The 19513-nt window shown below is 38.6% G+C and overlaps 1 protein-coding gene across 2 annotated transcripts in view; it reads right to left on the bottom strand.

The window, feature by feature from the left end:
* The window catches only part of TTYH3 (tweety family member 3), a 1772574-nt gene extending 1753475 nt beyond the window's left edge, over positions 1 to 19099 (bottom strand). For both annotated transcript variants that reach the window (XM_044089562.1, XM_044089563.1), the window contains exon 1: positions 18185 to 19099. In XM_044089562.1, the coding sequence (XP_043945497.1) occupies positions 18185 to 18310 (126 nt within the window). In that variant the 5' untranslated portion in view covers positions 18311 to 19099. The remainder of the gene's footprint in view (positions 1 to 18184) is intronic.
* Positions 19100 to 19513: the final 414 nt, after the last annotated feature.

The raw sequence follows: 19513 nt of genomic DNA, 5'->3' as shown, positions 1-19513 counted from the left end.
TTAAGAGTATGTAGCTTTTCTATGAATTTTAGACACATCTGCCACCTTCATCATCTTTCATCAAATTCACATCTAAACAATCAATGCGGACTGAATCATATTGCCATGTAAACTTTAACTAGTAGTTTCATTAATATACAACAAACATTCACATAACTCAGTCTGCGTTCCTTTCCAAATAATATAAAATGTTATCTTGAAACCTTTGATATAGTTTAATATAATTATTAAACCTTGACTGGAAGACAAACTGTCTTTCCCACCATGCCATAACTAGGTTTGCATAGGCTCCACCACATGGTGAGCCCATGGCTATTCCTTTCTCTTGCAAGTAATACTTATGGTTAAGAGAGACCATTATTAGTTAAAACCAACTCTTAACAATTTTAGAATAAGGGTTAAATGTACTGGTTGGCACCTGCATTTCGTTTACCCATTCTATCCCAGTTTGTTGTGGGATAACTGTGTAATGGGGTCAGTTACACCTATGGTGATGAATAGGTCACTAACATAAGGTGTTTTATTTATCTGTTCTAAGAAGCTCCACGAGTCTTTACATATATGAATTTCTGTCACCATTTTCTTTAACTCATTGTCAAAGAACTGAGCACATGAATAAGTAATGGAACCTCTTCCATCAGCTGGAGGTCTCATAGGGGAATTTTGAATACTCATGTATTTTTGGAATCCCAAAAAAAATACTGGTATTCCTGGTGTAATTATGTTCAGATAGAGAGAGGAATTGACATCGATCTATATAACTAAGAATATATCAGTTAACTGTGCATGAATCTTTCTGTATGCCCCATTTAATTCATTAAGGGGCACTTTCACTGTACGTGTCAGTCTCTAAAAATAGTTGTAACCTTTCATTGTAACTGTCTATGGCCATAATAACTACCCCACCCTCTTGTCTGGCTAATGTTGTTACCTTGCAAGTGCTCCATGGCTGCTATTCCAGTCTCTGTCAAATTAAAATTGTGAGACTTGTTCTTTTGCAAGTTTTTTTAAGTCAAGTTCACACAGTTTTTCATATAGGACTAACTTCAGTGGAGGGGTGGATAAGTTGAACTAATACTCCATAAATTTTGATGAGTCATATGCCTTACTATGATTTAAGAGAAAAATTTAATTTTCTAAGGTATAACTTCTATTATTGTGTTTGTAAAATCAAATGATCTAGCAGGTACTAAAGTCATGCCTTTTGCTAATAGATTAGCTACATCAGTTTCTATATTTACTTTAGAGTAATTGTATACCTTAAAATCTTTCTCATCATTTTATATGACAGTACAAACATTCAATACATTTTCAACAGGCAGAGACAGCCCAAAAGGCTAATCTATTAGCAAAAGGCATGACTTTTGTACCTGCTAGACAGTTTGATTTTACGAACATGATCCCATCCTGCTTGACCTTTTACACATTCGTAAAACAAGTCACAACACCAAAACCTCTTACAGTGATCTATATCTACATTGTACTAATTAACGGAAAGAAAAAAAAAAGTTGCTGTGACAGATACCTTTTCCAAAAGTTCCTCACAAAAGCAGCTTTTCAACCCTTTTTAAACTCTACCCTGAATGCGTGGATGGGGATCAGAAAATTTACCCTGCTCTAGCTCCTCATACCCTTATCGGCAGAAGGGAGCAAATAATGGGATATATAGTGGCTACCCTCCCAACGGTCTACTTGACTGACAGCTTAGTACATGCCTATGAAGCTGAGAACTTAAATTATTTGGTACCAGCAGACATAAGACACAAGAGATTGGATCCCTTCCCCAAATTCTATCAAGGGTTGTTACGCAAGACCAGAGTGGTCAACCCTCAAGCTCTGGACAGTCAACAAGGCACGGGGGTACCACACCCTAAGCCATTGCTGGAGTACAGTCGTCTCATCCTTGATCACCTTGTCCTTCACTGCTGAAGCCCTTGCTACAGGTTGAAATGTTCTGCATTTGCACAGGCATTGGGGGGGGGGGTACCTGAGCACCAGACTTGATTTACACAGACTGTGCTAATAACGGTCCAGCTTATACGTGGGTTACATGATGACCCTCAACAAGCGAGACCAGGGCTGTATTCTGAATATTCTGAAGCAGACATTCAACAGGATTACCAACTAGATTTGAAATTAAAGGCACATCCCTATGTAGGCACAAACACAAACCAAGCAGAAAAAAATAAGCAACATACAGGACATGTACAAAAGCAATGTTTATAAATCCCCACTTTTCCTAGCAATGAGTGACATGCAAATCATCCCAAAAAGGAACATGCTTCAGCACTGGCTCAGAAAGGAAACATGCCTTTGCAATTTTTACAAGTTGTTCTTCTTTTGGCTTTTCCTGGTTAGGGGTTGCCACAGGGGAACTCTGGTCCGCTAATGATTGGCAGTAGATTTTTACGGTGCCAACTTGCCAGCTCGATGCCCAACCTTCAACGAAGGCACGCCCATTCTACACGTCTTTCGAATGCCACTGGACCAAGGGGAGGAAATGCAGACAGAAGGTGCTCCAGCCGGGAATCGAACGGGAGAACCTCTTGCTGCAAGGTAACAACGCTACCGCTGCACAAGTGACAACAATTATACTCACTAGATATATAACTGTTTTCAGAGTTATTGCTTATTATTACATTTTAAAAATGGAAATTTGTCCATACCTGGCTTAGACACAATAAAGAATGGCAAATCATTATGTACTAAGTCACTCTGCTAAAACATTGTTTTCCCCTAAAGAAAATTACACACCTCACAGGATGCCTTGGAAAAGGAAGGCTTTTAAATATTTTGCCCACATAAAAAAAGCTACCTAACTGCTTTGGAATTTGTTTTCCCAACTTTAAGCAGAATTAATTTTCCAACTATCCAGTTTATAACCTACAACAATCAAGAACTCCAGTGAAAAAGTAAAGTGCGAACATTTGCCAAAAAGCATTTAGCTTGTATCATCTACCTTCTCATATGAAAAAAATAAAAATCCCTACTCTAATTGCTGCATCTAAAAATTTCCATACAAAACACACAAACCTTAAAATAGAGAGAAAGCCAAAATGCACACTTAGGACTCTAATATTTTTATTAAAACAGATCACATTCTAAATCAACGCACAAAAATGCCAGATTACAATTTTGCAGACTGATGTTTCTACAAACACGCCCCTCCAATAAACTTGGATGGAAAATAGCCGGTCCTTTCTTATACTGCATTTTTATTATTAACCTCATAAAATATTTTACTCAGAAATATAGTGAATAGTTAAATAAGGAATACAGACTAAACAGAGTAACCTACAGAAATAATGTTAACAGCATGGTATGTCTCTTTATAATGCACAAACTAGATAGAAGCATATATAGATGCACCCAAAACTTTCCCACAGCAGACCCCAGTCCCAAAGGCAGGTGAAAATGCACTTCAGTCACTAGTACAGTAGCATACTGGCAAAAAGCTAGCAGTACAACATGCAAAACTGAAACTGCATTCAGTCCCTGGAAAAAGCCAAATTACAACCAATATGAATGAAAATGTTGTTTCTGTGGTTCCAAGTAGATACAGACTTCTTGGAATCAATGCAAGATCATATAACAGCAAAACATTCACCAAGAAAAGAATTGGGCATAATTTACTAATGCCTGTCCTTAACATGCTTTAAACTAATATACTTGAAGCTTCACAGTCTATCTGGCTGGCAAGATTATCTCAGAGATCTAGCAATCCAGTTTTTTCTGCATCCAGTTTTAACTGGTTCAAAAACAAGATGTATGGAGCCTATGCTAGAAAACAACAGAAGCAACGCAGGAACTAACCTGGAGACAAGACATTGCACACTGTGGTGGACCACACATACAGCCAGGAACACAAACCACCACATCCATGTCAATAAATCTGACAGCATGCATTTGGACAACAGAAAGAAAATTGGAGACTCTAGTGAAAATGTGGTGTTCATTTGTTTTATTTCTTTTTTTGTTATTGAATGGGTAAATTAACTTGATCCAAAAAAGTGATTTTTTTCCTGTCATGACTTGACCATGAGTGCCAGACGACACATGTAAAATAATGTCATTTAATAAACAGTAGTAATTTATAATAGGATTAATACCAACATAGCAGAGCAATTACTACAATACGAATACCACCAACACAATGCACAGCAAATTCAAATATACAAAGAACCTGTATTTAAAACACACACTCTATCAACATGAAAATAAAAGTCTATAGAAAATATTACCAGTAAGGAAGCAGCTACAACAGCAGTGCAGTTTTCTGACCAAACGTTTAGACTCTCTGTCTAGTGTGATTGCTAGATCTTAAATGAATGACAGCATCGTTGTTACCCAGTACTTTGTAATAATTTGTGTCCTTTCATTTCTTAAAGTATGTTAATTGTTTGCAATCTGACACACTTGCAATTTCTGCTTTTTTGGATTACTGATGTATAACGGGTAGCCGCGGTGGTGCAGTGGTTAGCGTTGCCACCTCACAGCAAGAAGTTCTCAGATTTGATTCTCGGCTGGGGTGCCTTCTGTGCGGAGTCTGCATGTCCTCCCTGTGGTCGCATGGGTTTCCTCCGGTTTCCTCCCACATCCCAAAGACATGCTGTAGGTGGATTGAACACTCTAAATTGGTCCTAGGCACTAGTGTGTTTCTGCATGTGTGCGCCTTCCGTGGAAGGTTGGGCATCGGGCTGGCAACTCGACACAAACTCCATTGCCAATCATGAGCAGACAGGTGATCCGCTGTGGTAGCCCCTAACCGGGAAAAGCCGAAAGAAGAAGAAGTAGTAGTATAACCAACAGACAGCCCTACTGAACTCAACTCAAGACCTCCAACAGAATAGAGTGGCAATGGTAACCTCCCACCAACCCTGATGACTAGCAATGCCTTGCCACTTAAGCAAATTTTACTCCATGAACTATATATGGGCCTATAATATGCCAGTTAGTTATTGTCTGAAGTTCCACGAAAGAGAATATGCAAGCAATATGCAGAATCAGTTTTTCAAGTGCTGACCTCTTCAAAAGGATGCCATCAGATTCAAAAGTCATGATCCCAGTGTAACATAATATCACTGGTCTCCCAATCAACAACTTTTAAATTTCAAAACTAAATGCATCACTTAACAGACATGCCCATTTCTACACCTATTAAAAATCTAAGAAAAGCCACAATCAATATGGAAAGGAGGGGAGGCAACACAGTTTACACGGAGTCCTTCCACCCCAAAGAGTAGTATAAATTGTTAAGAGACACAGATGTCCGCGAGGACTTCATACCAAACATTACTAACTGGTTTTATGCATGTATGGCATCCTTAACTCTAGCAAACATCCCAAGGACAGGATGGTGACTAGTCTCCATTGTAGAGCAATTCACAAGAGACAGAAGCAGAGGAGTATTAAGTTGAACTATCTTACAAATATTATGAAATGACACCTGCAAAACGAGTATGGTAATACATTTTTTTTCTTATGTTGGATGTCCCTTTTTAGTTAATGCTGCTCAGCCAGCTTGTGATTTTTTTTAATTAGCAAGTAATAGTGAAAATTCCTGGCATTCTACACCACCTTGTAGGTTTATCACTTAACTCAATGCACATATGTATCATCTTCTTTCGGCTTTTCCCCGGTTAGGGGTCACCACAGCGAATCACCTGTCCGCTCATGATTGGCAGTGGAGTTTTACGGTGTCGAGTTGCCAGCCCGGCACACAACCTTCCACAGAAGGCACACACACGCACTCACACCTAGGGCCAATTTAGAGTGTCCAATCCACCTACAACATGTCTTTGGAATGTGGGAAGAAACCGAAGCACCCGGAGGAAACCCACACGACCACAGGGAGGACATGCAGACTCTGCACAGAAAGTACCCCAGCAGAAGATCGAACCGGAGAACCTCTTGCCGTGAGGTGGCAACGCTAACCGCTGCACCACCGTGGCCATCCAAATCAATGCACATACGTATAATAAAATAATACTGAATCTCTGTGCAATTCCATTCTAATTATCTTCTGACATCCAAGTGGCACATCCTCATGTATCACTTTTACCACTACACAATGGAGCAAAACTGCTACAGTTTTAAAGCTGAAAATACTGACTTTATATTTCAAACATTTTGGGGAGGCTACAATTACTGTGCAGGGTTCAACAGGTCATTTGCAACTTTAGAATAAAACAGCACGTGACAGATGTACAATGAATGAAGACCACAGAACAAAACTACAGTACTGGTTGCTTTAGACGTCCAGGTCCACAATCAAACATCAAGATCAAGTTTACCTATATTGCCAGAGAAGGATCCAATTTCTGTTTGTGACAAAATTTACCAAGGTAGTCAAATGAAAGCCAACAAAACAACTAGAAAAAGAAACAGTCCCAACAACATATCAAGTAAATAGACTACACTACACAATAAATATATACTCACGGACTCAGACGCATAGATATATCAGTACAACTCCTACTTCAAGTTAAAACAGTGGTGTGCAATAAAGTAGCTTAATTTGTGGCAAGACAATCAGCACCCAAAATAATTTAGTTACATCAATTTCAAAATAAAATGCATACTTGACAGATTTAGCAAGTGCTTCAAAATCTTTTACAGTGCCGATACCTCCAACATGCTAACAATTAAGACTACCAAGCAAACCCATCAACATCTTTGTACAAGAATTCTACACAAAAACAATAATTGGGGGACAAAAGGGCAAAAAAATAGGGAGAGATTGTAAATGAGAACTTCATTTAAATTTGTTTACGAGAAAGTCCAGCTGGGTAACGGCTGTTAAGGCCCAGAACTTGGTTCGGTTTTATAAATTTTAGAAAGTTGATAGAATAAACAGGTTTTACCTTAGCATGCACTTCCCAAAGAATACTTCTGAAACTCAAATATCTGTCATTATTCAATTACTTCAATCCTCAAATGACATGCCATAAATCCAGAAATTTTATGAAGACAAAAAAAAAAAAAAAAAAGACAAAAATCAGGACATGTGCAAAATCCTTGACAGTTGAGAGGTATGACCCTAGGACTTTCAATTACATGCTTATGCAATGTGTAAATACAGATGTCACAACTTTTTAATATGAAAACAAACCGCGCCAAAAAGTGGAAAGAAAATACTGCCACTCGAACATAACTTCAGACTGGTAAAACAAAATTCTTCACTCCAATTATGGGGGAGGGGTTGAATGTATGTGCATTTCATTACCCATCATACTAGTAAGGATGACATCCAGTGTGAACCTCAGACAAAACATCCAGCACATTTTCCTAACGCAGCAAAATTAGTAGAGAACAAGCAATTTAGTTTACCCCAATCAATTATCTGCAAGTAATTAAAACTTTTCTGGATGTCAATTACTGGTAATTTCATGTCAGTGAACTGAGAGAGCAAGAAGGTCATTACCATGCAGAAAAAAAAAAAATATATATATATATATAAAATCAAATCAAAATCATTCAGGATCTGTCCTCATGTCATTCCCTCCATTAGAGAGCTGGAGGTTTGTTAACTGCCAGTAGACAACATCCAGATCCCTTTAAACAAAATCAAGTTCAAGTACAAAGCACTTCTGGTTCTAGAGGTATTTTGAAGTACAAACAGCAAATTTCTCAACACAAACTAATAAAACACAGTGCCAGCATTTATTAAATTAGAAAAGTCTACAAGTCACAACAAACTTGTTTTTAAAGCACTGAAGCATCTTTCTCACTTGTTTTACTCAAAACAAAAAAAAAAACTTTGTTGGGGGGGGGGGTAGAACAAATGCTTAAAATCATGGCCATTAAGTTAATACAATAGGTTTTGCATCTATATGAATTTTCCGAATATGAAATATTCACTACAATACACTAAGGACGGACTGCAATCCTCAGTAATTTACCAGGAAAATCAAAAATGTTTTTTGGAGATAGGGCAAAAATTGTGTTGCCCACCATGCAAGTTTTAAGATAAAAAACATTTCAACAGCTAATTTCAAAGCCATGCTACATGCAAACATAAATAGGAACGGACAATATTTAACACAAGGGTATAACTAGGATGATTCTGGAAAAAATGCTTGCAGACATTACTAGGGTTTAATGTGTTGTCTAAACTGCAACACTAAAAACCGAAGTCCATACTTAAATCCCCTGTGCTTAAACAACCCTGTGTTCCTTAGAAAAAGTACATGCTTTTGCCACCTGCAGACAATCCATCATGTTCATTATCCCCTCAAACCCATTACAATGTTACCCCAGCCAGATAAAAGTCTTCATCCCCTCTGCTACTCCAAGCCTCCCAGAGACCATAAAAAAAGTTGTACAAGTCCAGTCAGACCTCTACCATATTGTGTTTTATAAAAAGAACCCTGTGTCACAATACAATGTCTGTGGTGGGCCAAAGAAAAATCCTGTCTGTAAAGGTGAAGAGGCAATAGGGCTGGCTCCTTCCGGGATGACTTATTTACACAACTTAAGCAGACACTCAATTTGAGATAAATGTCATTTAATTCAGTTTTATCATCTGGGGGTGGAATATCGTAATACATTAACCTAGCAAACTTTCCTACTAAATGCAGATCTGCCATGACCCCTTCAAATCCCATTACACTACAAGGTAACACTGAATGCAAAAGGCACTCAACTGGAATAACTATAACTTAGCACTTCCTTTTGAAAAGATGGAAGGATAGCTACATTAACCGGAGGAAAAAAAATGCCATACAAAATCTCTGTGGAAACAGGCCAATTTAGGAATAAAACACCCAACAGTGCTAAATGGGAAAAGAGATTAAAAACTGCAACTGCACAATGTAATATTCTTGAATAAGTAAGAGAAAACTAAACTGAGTGAAGTGGTAAAACACAACAAAAGTAGGAAATTAAGTAATAAAATAATTGCTAAACTTGATTCCAGAGCCTAGCTTTAGTTGTTTTCTGGTTCTAAATATTAAAAAGTCCAAAAATAAACATCATAAAACATACTTTGACTATTTCTGAATAGAAACATTATACATACACAAAAAATACAGAAAAGAAAACAGAACTACCATAGGTTTTTACTTGTTTATTTTTGGGGGAGAAGGGGGGCACAGTATAGCTCTCTGCCATCAGCTGCATCTCACAGCTTTTCTTCAAATCATCTGCTCCACTTTCCCCGACACCCAGCTTAGCCCTTCTCCCTTCAGACCAGGGCCTCACAAATTTCAACTGATGGAAAACATGTCAGCAGAGTTCAAGACATCCTGGTGTGGCACCACCCTAAAAACTGCAGGGGTTGGTTAAACTCCCCCACTGTTGCACCCAGTTCCCAGTGTGCATTACATATGGACATGCATTCAGTCCTAATCTTTGGCTGTAAACTACATCCCACTTTCCTACCATAGGTGAGCTGGCAAAACATAAGCAAACCACAGTCAGAGTCATAGCTAGGGCTCAATCCCTCTGTGGCATAGTGCTGATCATAATTTAAAAAAATACTGCAGTGGTAAAGCCAAATCAGTGCAATGTTCTATAAATTGAACAAAATCAAACTTTTGGAAAGGGAAATGATGTGGTGACAATAAGCTGAGGAAGCATAAGCAATGAACCATGGGTCATAGAGCAAACCACATATAAACTCAGAATGCTGACGTGGAACTTAGCTTAAAAAAATAAATAAAAAAACAAACACTCTTACAATGCAAATGCACAAGGAAAGAGCACAACCACAGCCTAAACTATTGCAGTTTAAATTTCCTTTCTTCCTGACAACAGTTTCATACTGGGCCAGTGTTTTTTTTCACTAGGCAAGGAGATTCTCTGACTTTCTTCGTTATACCTATATTCCAAAATATGACACATGTAACCACATTCTTATGGTTAGCAGCAAACAGGATCTGGGGGATTACACCTCTGCATGATGGGATAGGTGTTCAGCCACAAGCCAAGTGAAAGACTTGGAGCTTCAGTATTCGGCCAAATCGGAGCCAACCCGTAAGAATGAAGGGCGAGATGGACAACATGGAACGTTATGGTTAGTACATAACTTTTTTCCTTAGTAAGTGTCCAGGCTGTTCTTAAAAATACCCAAACTAGTGCTTGCTTTAATGTAATTTGGTAGTCTAATCCATGCATCAGCTGCTCTCTCAGATAACCAATTGGAATACTTAATTTCTCTAGAATCTTAGATTGTCTGATAATTCTCTTCCACTTTTTGATAACCTCAAATTATTCCCAGAGGTAGTTTTCTCTAAACGCCTATATACCGGAGTAAGATCTCCTCTTAAATATCTGTGCGAGATGCTGTACAAGTTCAGATATTTTAGCTTTTCATAAACTTAAATGTTCACATCCATGGATGCCCTTTGTATATTTCTGCTGTACTCTTTCCAGTTTACTCAAGACAATTTTCTTAAAAGGCTTCCATATTGTTATTCCATACTCAGTTTTGGGTCCAATGTAATTAAAAACAATAACTTTTTTCTGATTTCCTAGACTTTATAAATCTTTTTATATTACCTACAGTTGTACAACTATCAATAACAAATTGGTTGATAACAATTAGAAAAACAAAGCTGGATCTACCCAGGTCTTTAAATGAATCTACAGTCTCGATCACTGTGTGCGGTATTAAATATTCACCTTCCACTCTAGGTCTCCCAAATCTCATATGCTTAGTTTTTGACGTATTTAATCAGCATATTAGTCTCCTGTGCCCAAATGGACAATTTAATCAAGTTCTTTTGCAGAAACGCCTTATCTGTAACACATGTAATCAGTTTACCCAATTTCAAGTCATCTGCATACAAACTGTGTAACACCTCAGATGAAAAGGACTGCATCTTTCATACCTATCTAAACAAGTATAGACCTAGAACAAGACACCCAGATCGTAACCAAGAAATTCACCTGTCCAGTTCCTGTCTGATACTTGCCATGTCCTTAATGTGGAGCTTTTCTCCCCGGGCCTCTGCTGAAAACGGACCAGTGTTCAGTTGGACTCTCCCGGTCAACAAATGTAAATAAATAAAAATGTCCTATTTGCAAGCCATGCAGCTATCCAGCTTATTAAGAGTACATCAATAACTAGTTGCTCTAATTTACAGTGTTGTGTATGACCCTGTCAAATGATGAAGTCAATATAAATTGCAACATAATTTTTAATTCATAGCTGTTGCTAAATTGTTATAGATCATCACGTTACAAGTGGTAACAGATCTATTTTCAACATATGCATGCTCATATACAGTTTCAAGCCCTAACCTTTCCAATTCTAACAATAACTTATCTAACGTTACCTCCATTATTTTTCCACAACTTGAAAGTAGACTTAAGCGTCTATACGACTCTGGATGTGTTCTACTCCCCTTTCCCTTAATGACAGGTTTAATAAATGCACATCTCCAACCTCTGCTTTTAATACAATAGGGTTTCCAGAAGTAAGATACAATCTGCACAGCCTATACTTAAACAAAACTTGAAGGCAAAGTTGCTGATATGGAAACATAAGTCAAGTTGCACACTCCAAGCTGCCTATACCACCTGAACTTTTGATAAAACAAGATTTTGCAATTTACTGGACTCCATAAAAATGGAACATGCATCAATATTATATGCGCACAGATCTGTAGTTTTACTTCTATACCTATACAATACCATACTGTATGTTGGCTTCAAAATACCTTCAGTGTTTTGTAAGAAATAGCTAAAACACACAAGGTAAAAATCTGGACAGCGGAGCTATAGTAATTGGATACCATCTCCACTTCCTCTGAGCAGATTATGAACTGGATACTAGCATTCCATTCCAGGCTGTTCTTGGAAATTGAGACAAGAGTCAAGTCAACACATTTACTCATTTAGCAAAGAAATAATTTTGATTCTTACACTTTTTTTTAAATAAAACTACAAAAAGCAAGACATAAGAAATGCATTTTTTTGCATATGTAATTTGTGTGAATACAATGCACAACTACTACCACCAAGTGCCTTGCACCACATTTCTCTGTCAAGTTACTAAAAGAACTCTAAATTCCCAATATTTACTACCAACTAAATATGACCCAACTACAAATAAGTACAGTTTAGATATAGACACTTACATTTTACTAATTAAGACAAAGGACGGTGCATGGCTCTCAACAAGTACTAGTGGTACAACCCCTGTAGCACAATATTGCACAATATTTTGCACGCCATCTTAAAAAGAAGCAAGATCAGTTTCACAGAAACAATGGAATAGGGACAACGCTATGCATTTTTTTCCATTACATTTTAGATTTTATACAGCTAGTTGTGTCTCATTTGCACAGATTTTGACTCGCTGCTGAAGCCATAACTTATTTTTGCACACATCACAAGGTAATACAAACCAACTCATACTTTAAGCCACCACATACACACTCAACTTTTTGTAAATGGAGATTAAACATCCTTTTACACGGATTCAGAATAGAAGTCGGAAAAGCAATTCTGATTACACATTTTACACTTAAACCTGAAACTGCCCTACCTTCATGAAACTCAATCAGAATTAGCGTTTTTACTGCAGGCTATAAATAGCCATTTTTTATGGCAGTATCCCACGTTCTTAACAGGCAAAAGCAAAAAAGGGTCAACTCACAATACCACTGCTAGTACTGAACTCTGTTACAGACATAATTCATTACAAATCGGCCAATTAGATCTGGCATATCATAGACATTCCGTCCTTCCAATGGACAGGGATTTGTGCCCACGAATATAATCACCATCAGCATTGTCTAGGAATACTTCATCTAGTCAGACGAAATGGCAACCATCAGTTTCAGAATGCACAATTATAACTTCAGGTAATGCAGACTACACATTACCAGCCAAATGTTGTATGGCACAACAGGAGAGAGACAGAAAAAATACAAACCTTGGACTTTTTAGACTGACAGATCAACACCACTGTACTGCACTGGTGTCAATATGCAATTAAAATAAGTATAAACAAAATCAGTAATGTATATAAACTGAAGACTGGGGAGTACTGATTAAGCAGATGCATATCTGATGTCAGATCAGCAACATGGTAAAAGTCCATTCAACAAAAAGGAGCAGATTTAAGTTAAGAGACTACCTCGAATTCTCAGTGTGTAACCAGAGCTAAATGAATAGTCAAAATAGATTTAATGCAATACTGCAAGAAAAATAAGAATATGGTAATACCTCAGTAACCTCCCAGCTCCTGAAAGGCCAAACTACTGACTTTCCTACCAAAGCATCAAGCAGCAAAGAGACATTAAGATACATATGAAAGGTGAACATGGGAGAATAAGTGTAAAAAAAAAAAAAAAAAAAAAAAAAAAAGAGTCGATAACATGAGATTATCAAAGACATGAATAAAAATGCCACCAATGGATTACACATTAAACTGAAGTACGACCTGTCTCAATTGGTGGGTGGCACATGTGAATTAAACTGTTCCCATCACAGTTATCCAAAAGGAGTAGGAGAAGTTCTCTGGTGTCCTGATAAAATTTCCCCTAGTTAGCATGAATATGGTCAACACATTTACTCCCCTTAAGACAGGCCATTAGCCTAGTGGGCCAGTTAAATTATGACAGATATGTAAAGCTGCTCTGAAAACTAAGAATGTTTAATCAGTCTTGCTCAGGGTGCAATTCTCAGTATGACGACGGCCTGCTGGTGCAGGTCCAGAGTTCTTCCATACAACTTCCATCTAGTTTAGTGGCCCTGGTGCCACAGGTTTGTTTCAAAAGTGGGTCATCCGAGTGGAGGTCTTCTTTGGGGAGGAGAACAAACAATCTTCAAATCAATCCATAGCGGACAGACGTGACCTACCCTTGGCTGCACACAGTTCAACAGATTAATACAAGAAAGGATACATTGGAAGAAATCTATACAGCAAGATGTTTGCGTGAGAAAAAACATGTGCAAACATATGCCAATGCACTGCAAACCCAGGCATCATCTGACCTAAGGCAGTTAGGGACTCCTTAACAAAAAACTCCTCCTAATATGCATGTCAGTCATCATCCATCCACTCATTCAGTTCTTGCCAAACAGCGAGTCACTGAACTAATCAAGATCTTCCCCGGGGAAGATGCTCCAATGAGTTACGTGTGGGGGAACACAATCTCCCAAAGTCAGGTAGAACATTCCAGCTGCTGTGGAATGTTTTACTTTAAAAGTCAGGCAACACCTACTAAAAAAATCTAAAAATGAAAGCAATGACTTATTTATGCAAGAAACGTTTGAGTTGAATTCTGGGATATTTTAAAACAAAAAGTATGAATTTTTATGCATTACAACAATTTTAACTATTTTAGTACATCATCTCACGGATGAAAAAGCAACAGTTATGCAGAAAATACTAAAAGGCCAATTTACAATGAAAGACCGATGAACTTGTTTTTTTTTTAGAAATGCAACAATGACTGAATTTTAGCACTATCAAATACAGGTTCACTTAATGCAATTATCCAGTGTCTGGCTGGCCATGTCTGTCAACATCTCAGAGTTAATCCCATGATGAAAAGAAAATCATATAATAAGCTGAGGTTCTGTACAGAAAACGAACAAAGGCAATGGGTTCCCGGTCCCAAATCTGGCTGAACCCGCCTCCCCCCCCCATGTTCTTTCAACAAAATGGTTGTGCGAAAACAAAAGCCAACTTCTGTATCCACCCGGTCACCTTCTGAAAATTATTACTACTACTTCTAACAAACATAAGCAGTGTAAAGAGCAATCTTACAAAGATACATACAAGCAACTATTATATACTTAAAGGTAGCAGATTCAAGTTATTACTGTTAGCTGCTAACTCACTGTATGATAATTCATTATGAACATTTCACAGAATCTACCAAAGTTTAGAAGACTCCTGGAAATATATATCACTACTACAAACCTAAGATCCTTTCAGACATGCTACCATTACTATAGCTATGCTTGCTACATCCATGCACAATATACCCAGACTTCTCTTAAATACTGGTCCAGCACAAATCCTCTGTAACCAAAACAGGATGATGACAAAAAGCAAAAAAGAGGTGCTGCTGCACCGAACTTCCTCAAATTATGTTTACCTGGTATATGTTGTGAATAATATAAAGCTTTAACATAAAGCTTACCAAAACATTCTAGTGCTGCTCTGACCAACTCCAAGTAAAAGAGGCTGCAGACCTAGAAAAACTTCTGCAGTCAACAATGAATGATCAATAAAAAAAATTTGCTGCACCAACTAAGAAAAACAAAGCCTACTTCACTACCTTCCATACTAGTAGTGACATTAAAAACTCTGCAAATACAAGTTTTTCCCCCTAGTGATCTCAATGATGTTTCTATGGCAACAATGTGTACATCTTTGGTAGTTTGTGCATATTCACCAACTGGTACAGCAAGTACTCTGGCAAAAAGAAGCCACGGAGGCAGTACTGGGTAAGCACTAAATAAGCCTAAACATAAATACCAGATAATTAGGCTAAACCATAACTTTCTAATCAGTACACTACAAATAGACAATACAGAAAAATGACATAAAGGTGGTCCCACAAAATTTATGGGACAGATTAAATGCACAATTCAGAAAAAAAAGTATTTTACTTATATCAAGCTGGTAAGGGAGCTTTTGGCTTCAAACTGCCCACCCACAAGTAAACTGATTACTATTCATTACCACCACCTTGCATACAAAAATTACAATGCCAATAAGACTAAGGTAACAACAGGACAATTGGAAAGGATGCATTTGGATAATCTCCTGCTAACTCAACTAAAAGAATTTGGCGATACTGAAGTGTATTAACCCACCTGATGTGCAGTAGCAAGCCACACCCAATCCCCACCTGTGACAGCAATATCAGTATACCGCCCAGCTTTTGATTGAAAGCTGTCATTTTCCCTAGGTAGGAATGGGAACACAAGTTAAGTTTGAATTTACTGAATACTTTATTTATTGAAGTTCATCGGCAGAAATGTCCAAAGGTAAAATAACACCCCATGCTTTGATTCTGAAGTAATACCTGTCTTTCCTTGCTATCGGCAAGTAAAGGAAAACATTTTTTTATGCCAGGATGAGCATGAAGGCGAGATGACAAAGGAGAAGGGCTTGCAAGCAAAGGCATGGCTGTCTCATTTGGGTGCCAGTGCCGCAACCCGATCTGGTGCTCCTGAACATTACATTGAGGAGGAAAAAAGATCCTTTCTCTGATCTAGAGCTCCTCTCTTCTGTAAAGGAGGAACACCAGATCCTACAGCCCACAAAAAAGTCAATTTTCCCATCTGGTACTCCTCTCTTCTTTAAGGAGGAGTACCCAGTACTAAAGCGCTATTCCCTTATGCGCTTCGTGAGAGCAAAAGAAGGGAAAATATGCCCCTCATGTTCCTGGTATCTGATCTGGTACTCTTTCTCTATTTTAAGGAGAAGCATCATATCCGAATGCCCTATGCTCCCATGGTGTATGTGAGAACAAACTAAAAATAAAAAGATTCCTTATCTGATCTGGCACTCCTTCAAATCCTAAGACCCTCACACTCTACTGTCCCGCCATCATGTTTAAATGATGAGTGACATTTACAATAAACAAAAAAGGCGGCTCTAGCAATCATGCCCCCTAATACATTGCACATGGGGTGACTGCCCTTTGCCCCACTCTAGCTAAATTTCTGCTTGCAAGGTTATGTCATTTTAGAAACACTTTAACTTCTGTCTCTCTCTCTCACCATGCCATGAAAGATTGTTGTAGAAGGGGATAAACTGAGCATCCTCATTTCTTTGGAACTTGAGCTAAGGTTTGCAAAGTCCATTTGTCTTAAAACGTGGCAAGATGGTCTCTTACTCTTCTGGCAGCATTCTGCAGCCACCAGAAAAACAAACATTAACTGCAGCTATAGCTTAAATCACTGATAGCAGATGCCAACAAGAAACATTGAAATATATCTAGAGAAAAATGCAAAATCCCAAAACTCTCCAGCATCATTTGCAGTATACCATGTATGCGTCACAAAGAGACAAAAAAGCACACTTTTGCCAAAACACAACATATACGTATATCTTTGCTATATATACCAAGCATGTGGCTTCCTTGCTTAGTCAATGATCTCATGGGATGCACAGTCGTATGGGACCCTGAATGTGGGAGATAGAAAATTCAAGAATTTAGTGCCAAGATCAGGATCTGGGAACTTACATCCCAGTAGCCCATTGCATAGGGAACTTACATCCCAGTAGCCCATTGCATAGGGGCTTCTCCTTTTCTGCAGAAGTGCTACTTGGGGATATACCACATCAGGAAGTATATTGGTGTTTATGCTCATTTGCCTGTAAAACATTTAATTACAAGACACAGAATTACAGTGTGCATTCCGTGTCAATCACGATAAATTACCGTTCTTAATCGCCGCCCTCCGGCATGTCAATCACGTCGGCCACGCCCATTCCGACGAGACCTGGTCGGTTAATACACTTGAATATCGCCAAGAATTTGGTGTGTGTGTGTGTATATATATATATATATATATATATATATATATATATATATATATATATATACATATACATACACACACACATACATACATACACACATATATATACAAACACACACATTTATATATATTACACACACATCTACTGTGGTCTTGCAAAACAAATGGTCACAATCTGTCTGCATTTCCTGATTAAAGGAGGAAAAACATATGCTCCATATGTACAAGACACATTTACTGAATTTTACGTACTGTCATATACATGGCTGCTAACCATCATCCGTTTGGAGTACTACAGTAAGTTTAAAGCAGTGGGACATGGACAACCAATACAAAACATCTGAATAAAACTAAAAGTTTAGGATACAAATTTGCATAAAACCGAAATGATGAACTCCTTACATTTACCAGAGAAGCATGCAGTTTCCCCAGTATGTACTGAAAGGGCACCCTCCTCAGATAATGAGAGCATACACATATTTCAAAGCGTAACAATGGAAAAAAGACCAGCACAATTTGTTGGCTGTTAAAGGAAACACCAAATAAACAAAACACAAAGAAAACGGATACGACAAGCTACACATTAATAATGATAACGAAAATAAAAACACTAATTTGATCACTTTTAATTTGACAGCTGACATCAATACAGCTAGTTTCCTCAATACTTAAAATCAGTCTGTCGCTCAATCATTCCAAACTACCCCAAAGCCACTCTCCTTACCTCCTGGTACTCACGGTCCTCAGGCTCAAATTGGCTCGACGTGCTCTTAAAACTGAGATTGAAACGGGGTAGCCGGTGAAGAAGAGTGGCCCACCAGGGCGGTGAGTAACTGGCTACGGCCGCCATTCTCCTCAGGTTGAAGGGGAAACGGTCCAATCACTTCAGCTTCAAAAAGATGTGAGGCAAACAGCTGTCTGTCTACTCTTAACAGCAAACCTCGGTGGTGCGTTGCTACCCGCCAGCTGTCAAACAGTTATTACCACTAGAAATCCCCACCGATGAATCCTGTATCATTAGTGAAAAAATGCCAGTCAGTTAAAACGTTGTTAACGCCAGAGAAGCTCACTGGTCTCTAGAGTACAGTAATGACTCGGAGCCCCGTATCACAATGTTTTGTACTGCCCGGCCGTCTGGCCCAACGTCTCTACCAGTATTGGGGGGAGGGGTCACTGTATTCTACCTCCTTGTTGGTGATTCTGCCCCCCCATGCCCGGGAGGGAAGGCAAGATGTAAGCCACTGCCCACCCTCATGAGGTGAGCTGCTCAGGTAGGATGTGTAGTACGGGGGGGCGTGAGCGGCTCTCAAATCCTCTCGCCCGGTGCAATCCCACCGCCAGACCCCATCAGCAAAGAACGGACTACCCACAACAGCCAGCCAAGTGAACAAAGAAACAGCTTCCGCTTCACACAGCCGGCTCTACAATTCGCTTTTCAAAACTGAAATAAACTGGTGCAATGACGGAAAGATGACAGATTCACAGTACGTAGCAATCCAATTAGCGATTTAGTTTAGTATAATCCAAGCTTCCCCCTTTCACTTAGGAAGTCATGGCCGCGATGCTGTAACCGCAGACCGGGGTTCCAAAAGCCCCGCCTCCAACACCTGACGTAAACAATCCGTCTCTGACTGAAGAAGCCAATTTGTTCTGACTTCTAGCAAATACAAGACTCAACTAACCCTCTTCTTATAAGCAGTTGTATCAGTGATTGTTCCTACACTCGTATTATACAGGAATGATGTGGTATCGGTGGTTTCATGTTTATTGGGTTGGTTATGTACTTTTAACTATACTGTTTGATTATTTTGGGGGGGGGGGGGGGGGGCTGGGAAAAAATCCAATTCCCATCTCATAGTGGACTACCGTTCTGACGTCACTTTCCTTAACCTTAGGTAGCTATAATTTATAGCAGTAGTTTGCAAGGGTTCCAGATTTATACTTAATCGCGGGGAAAATGGTTGATTGTCCCATCATTATTAATATTTATTAATTAAACCGTTCTATAGCAAAACAGCAATAACAATATTATTTAATGTTGCCACGTAGACTA

Source organism: Protopterus annectens, chromosome 12.part0 (assembly GCF_019279795.1).
Source record: "Protopterus annectens isolate FY-2018-M chromosome 12.part0, PAN1.0, whole genome shotgun sequence".
NCBI classification, from domain to species: domain Eukaryota; kingdom Metazoa; phylum Chordata; order Ceratodontiformes; family Protopteridae; genus Protopterus; species Protopterus annectens.
Note: the sequence above shows the minus strand (reverse complement) of the source record. Positions and strands in the feature narration are given on the sequence as shown.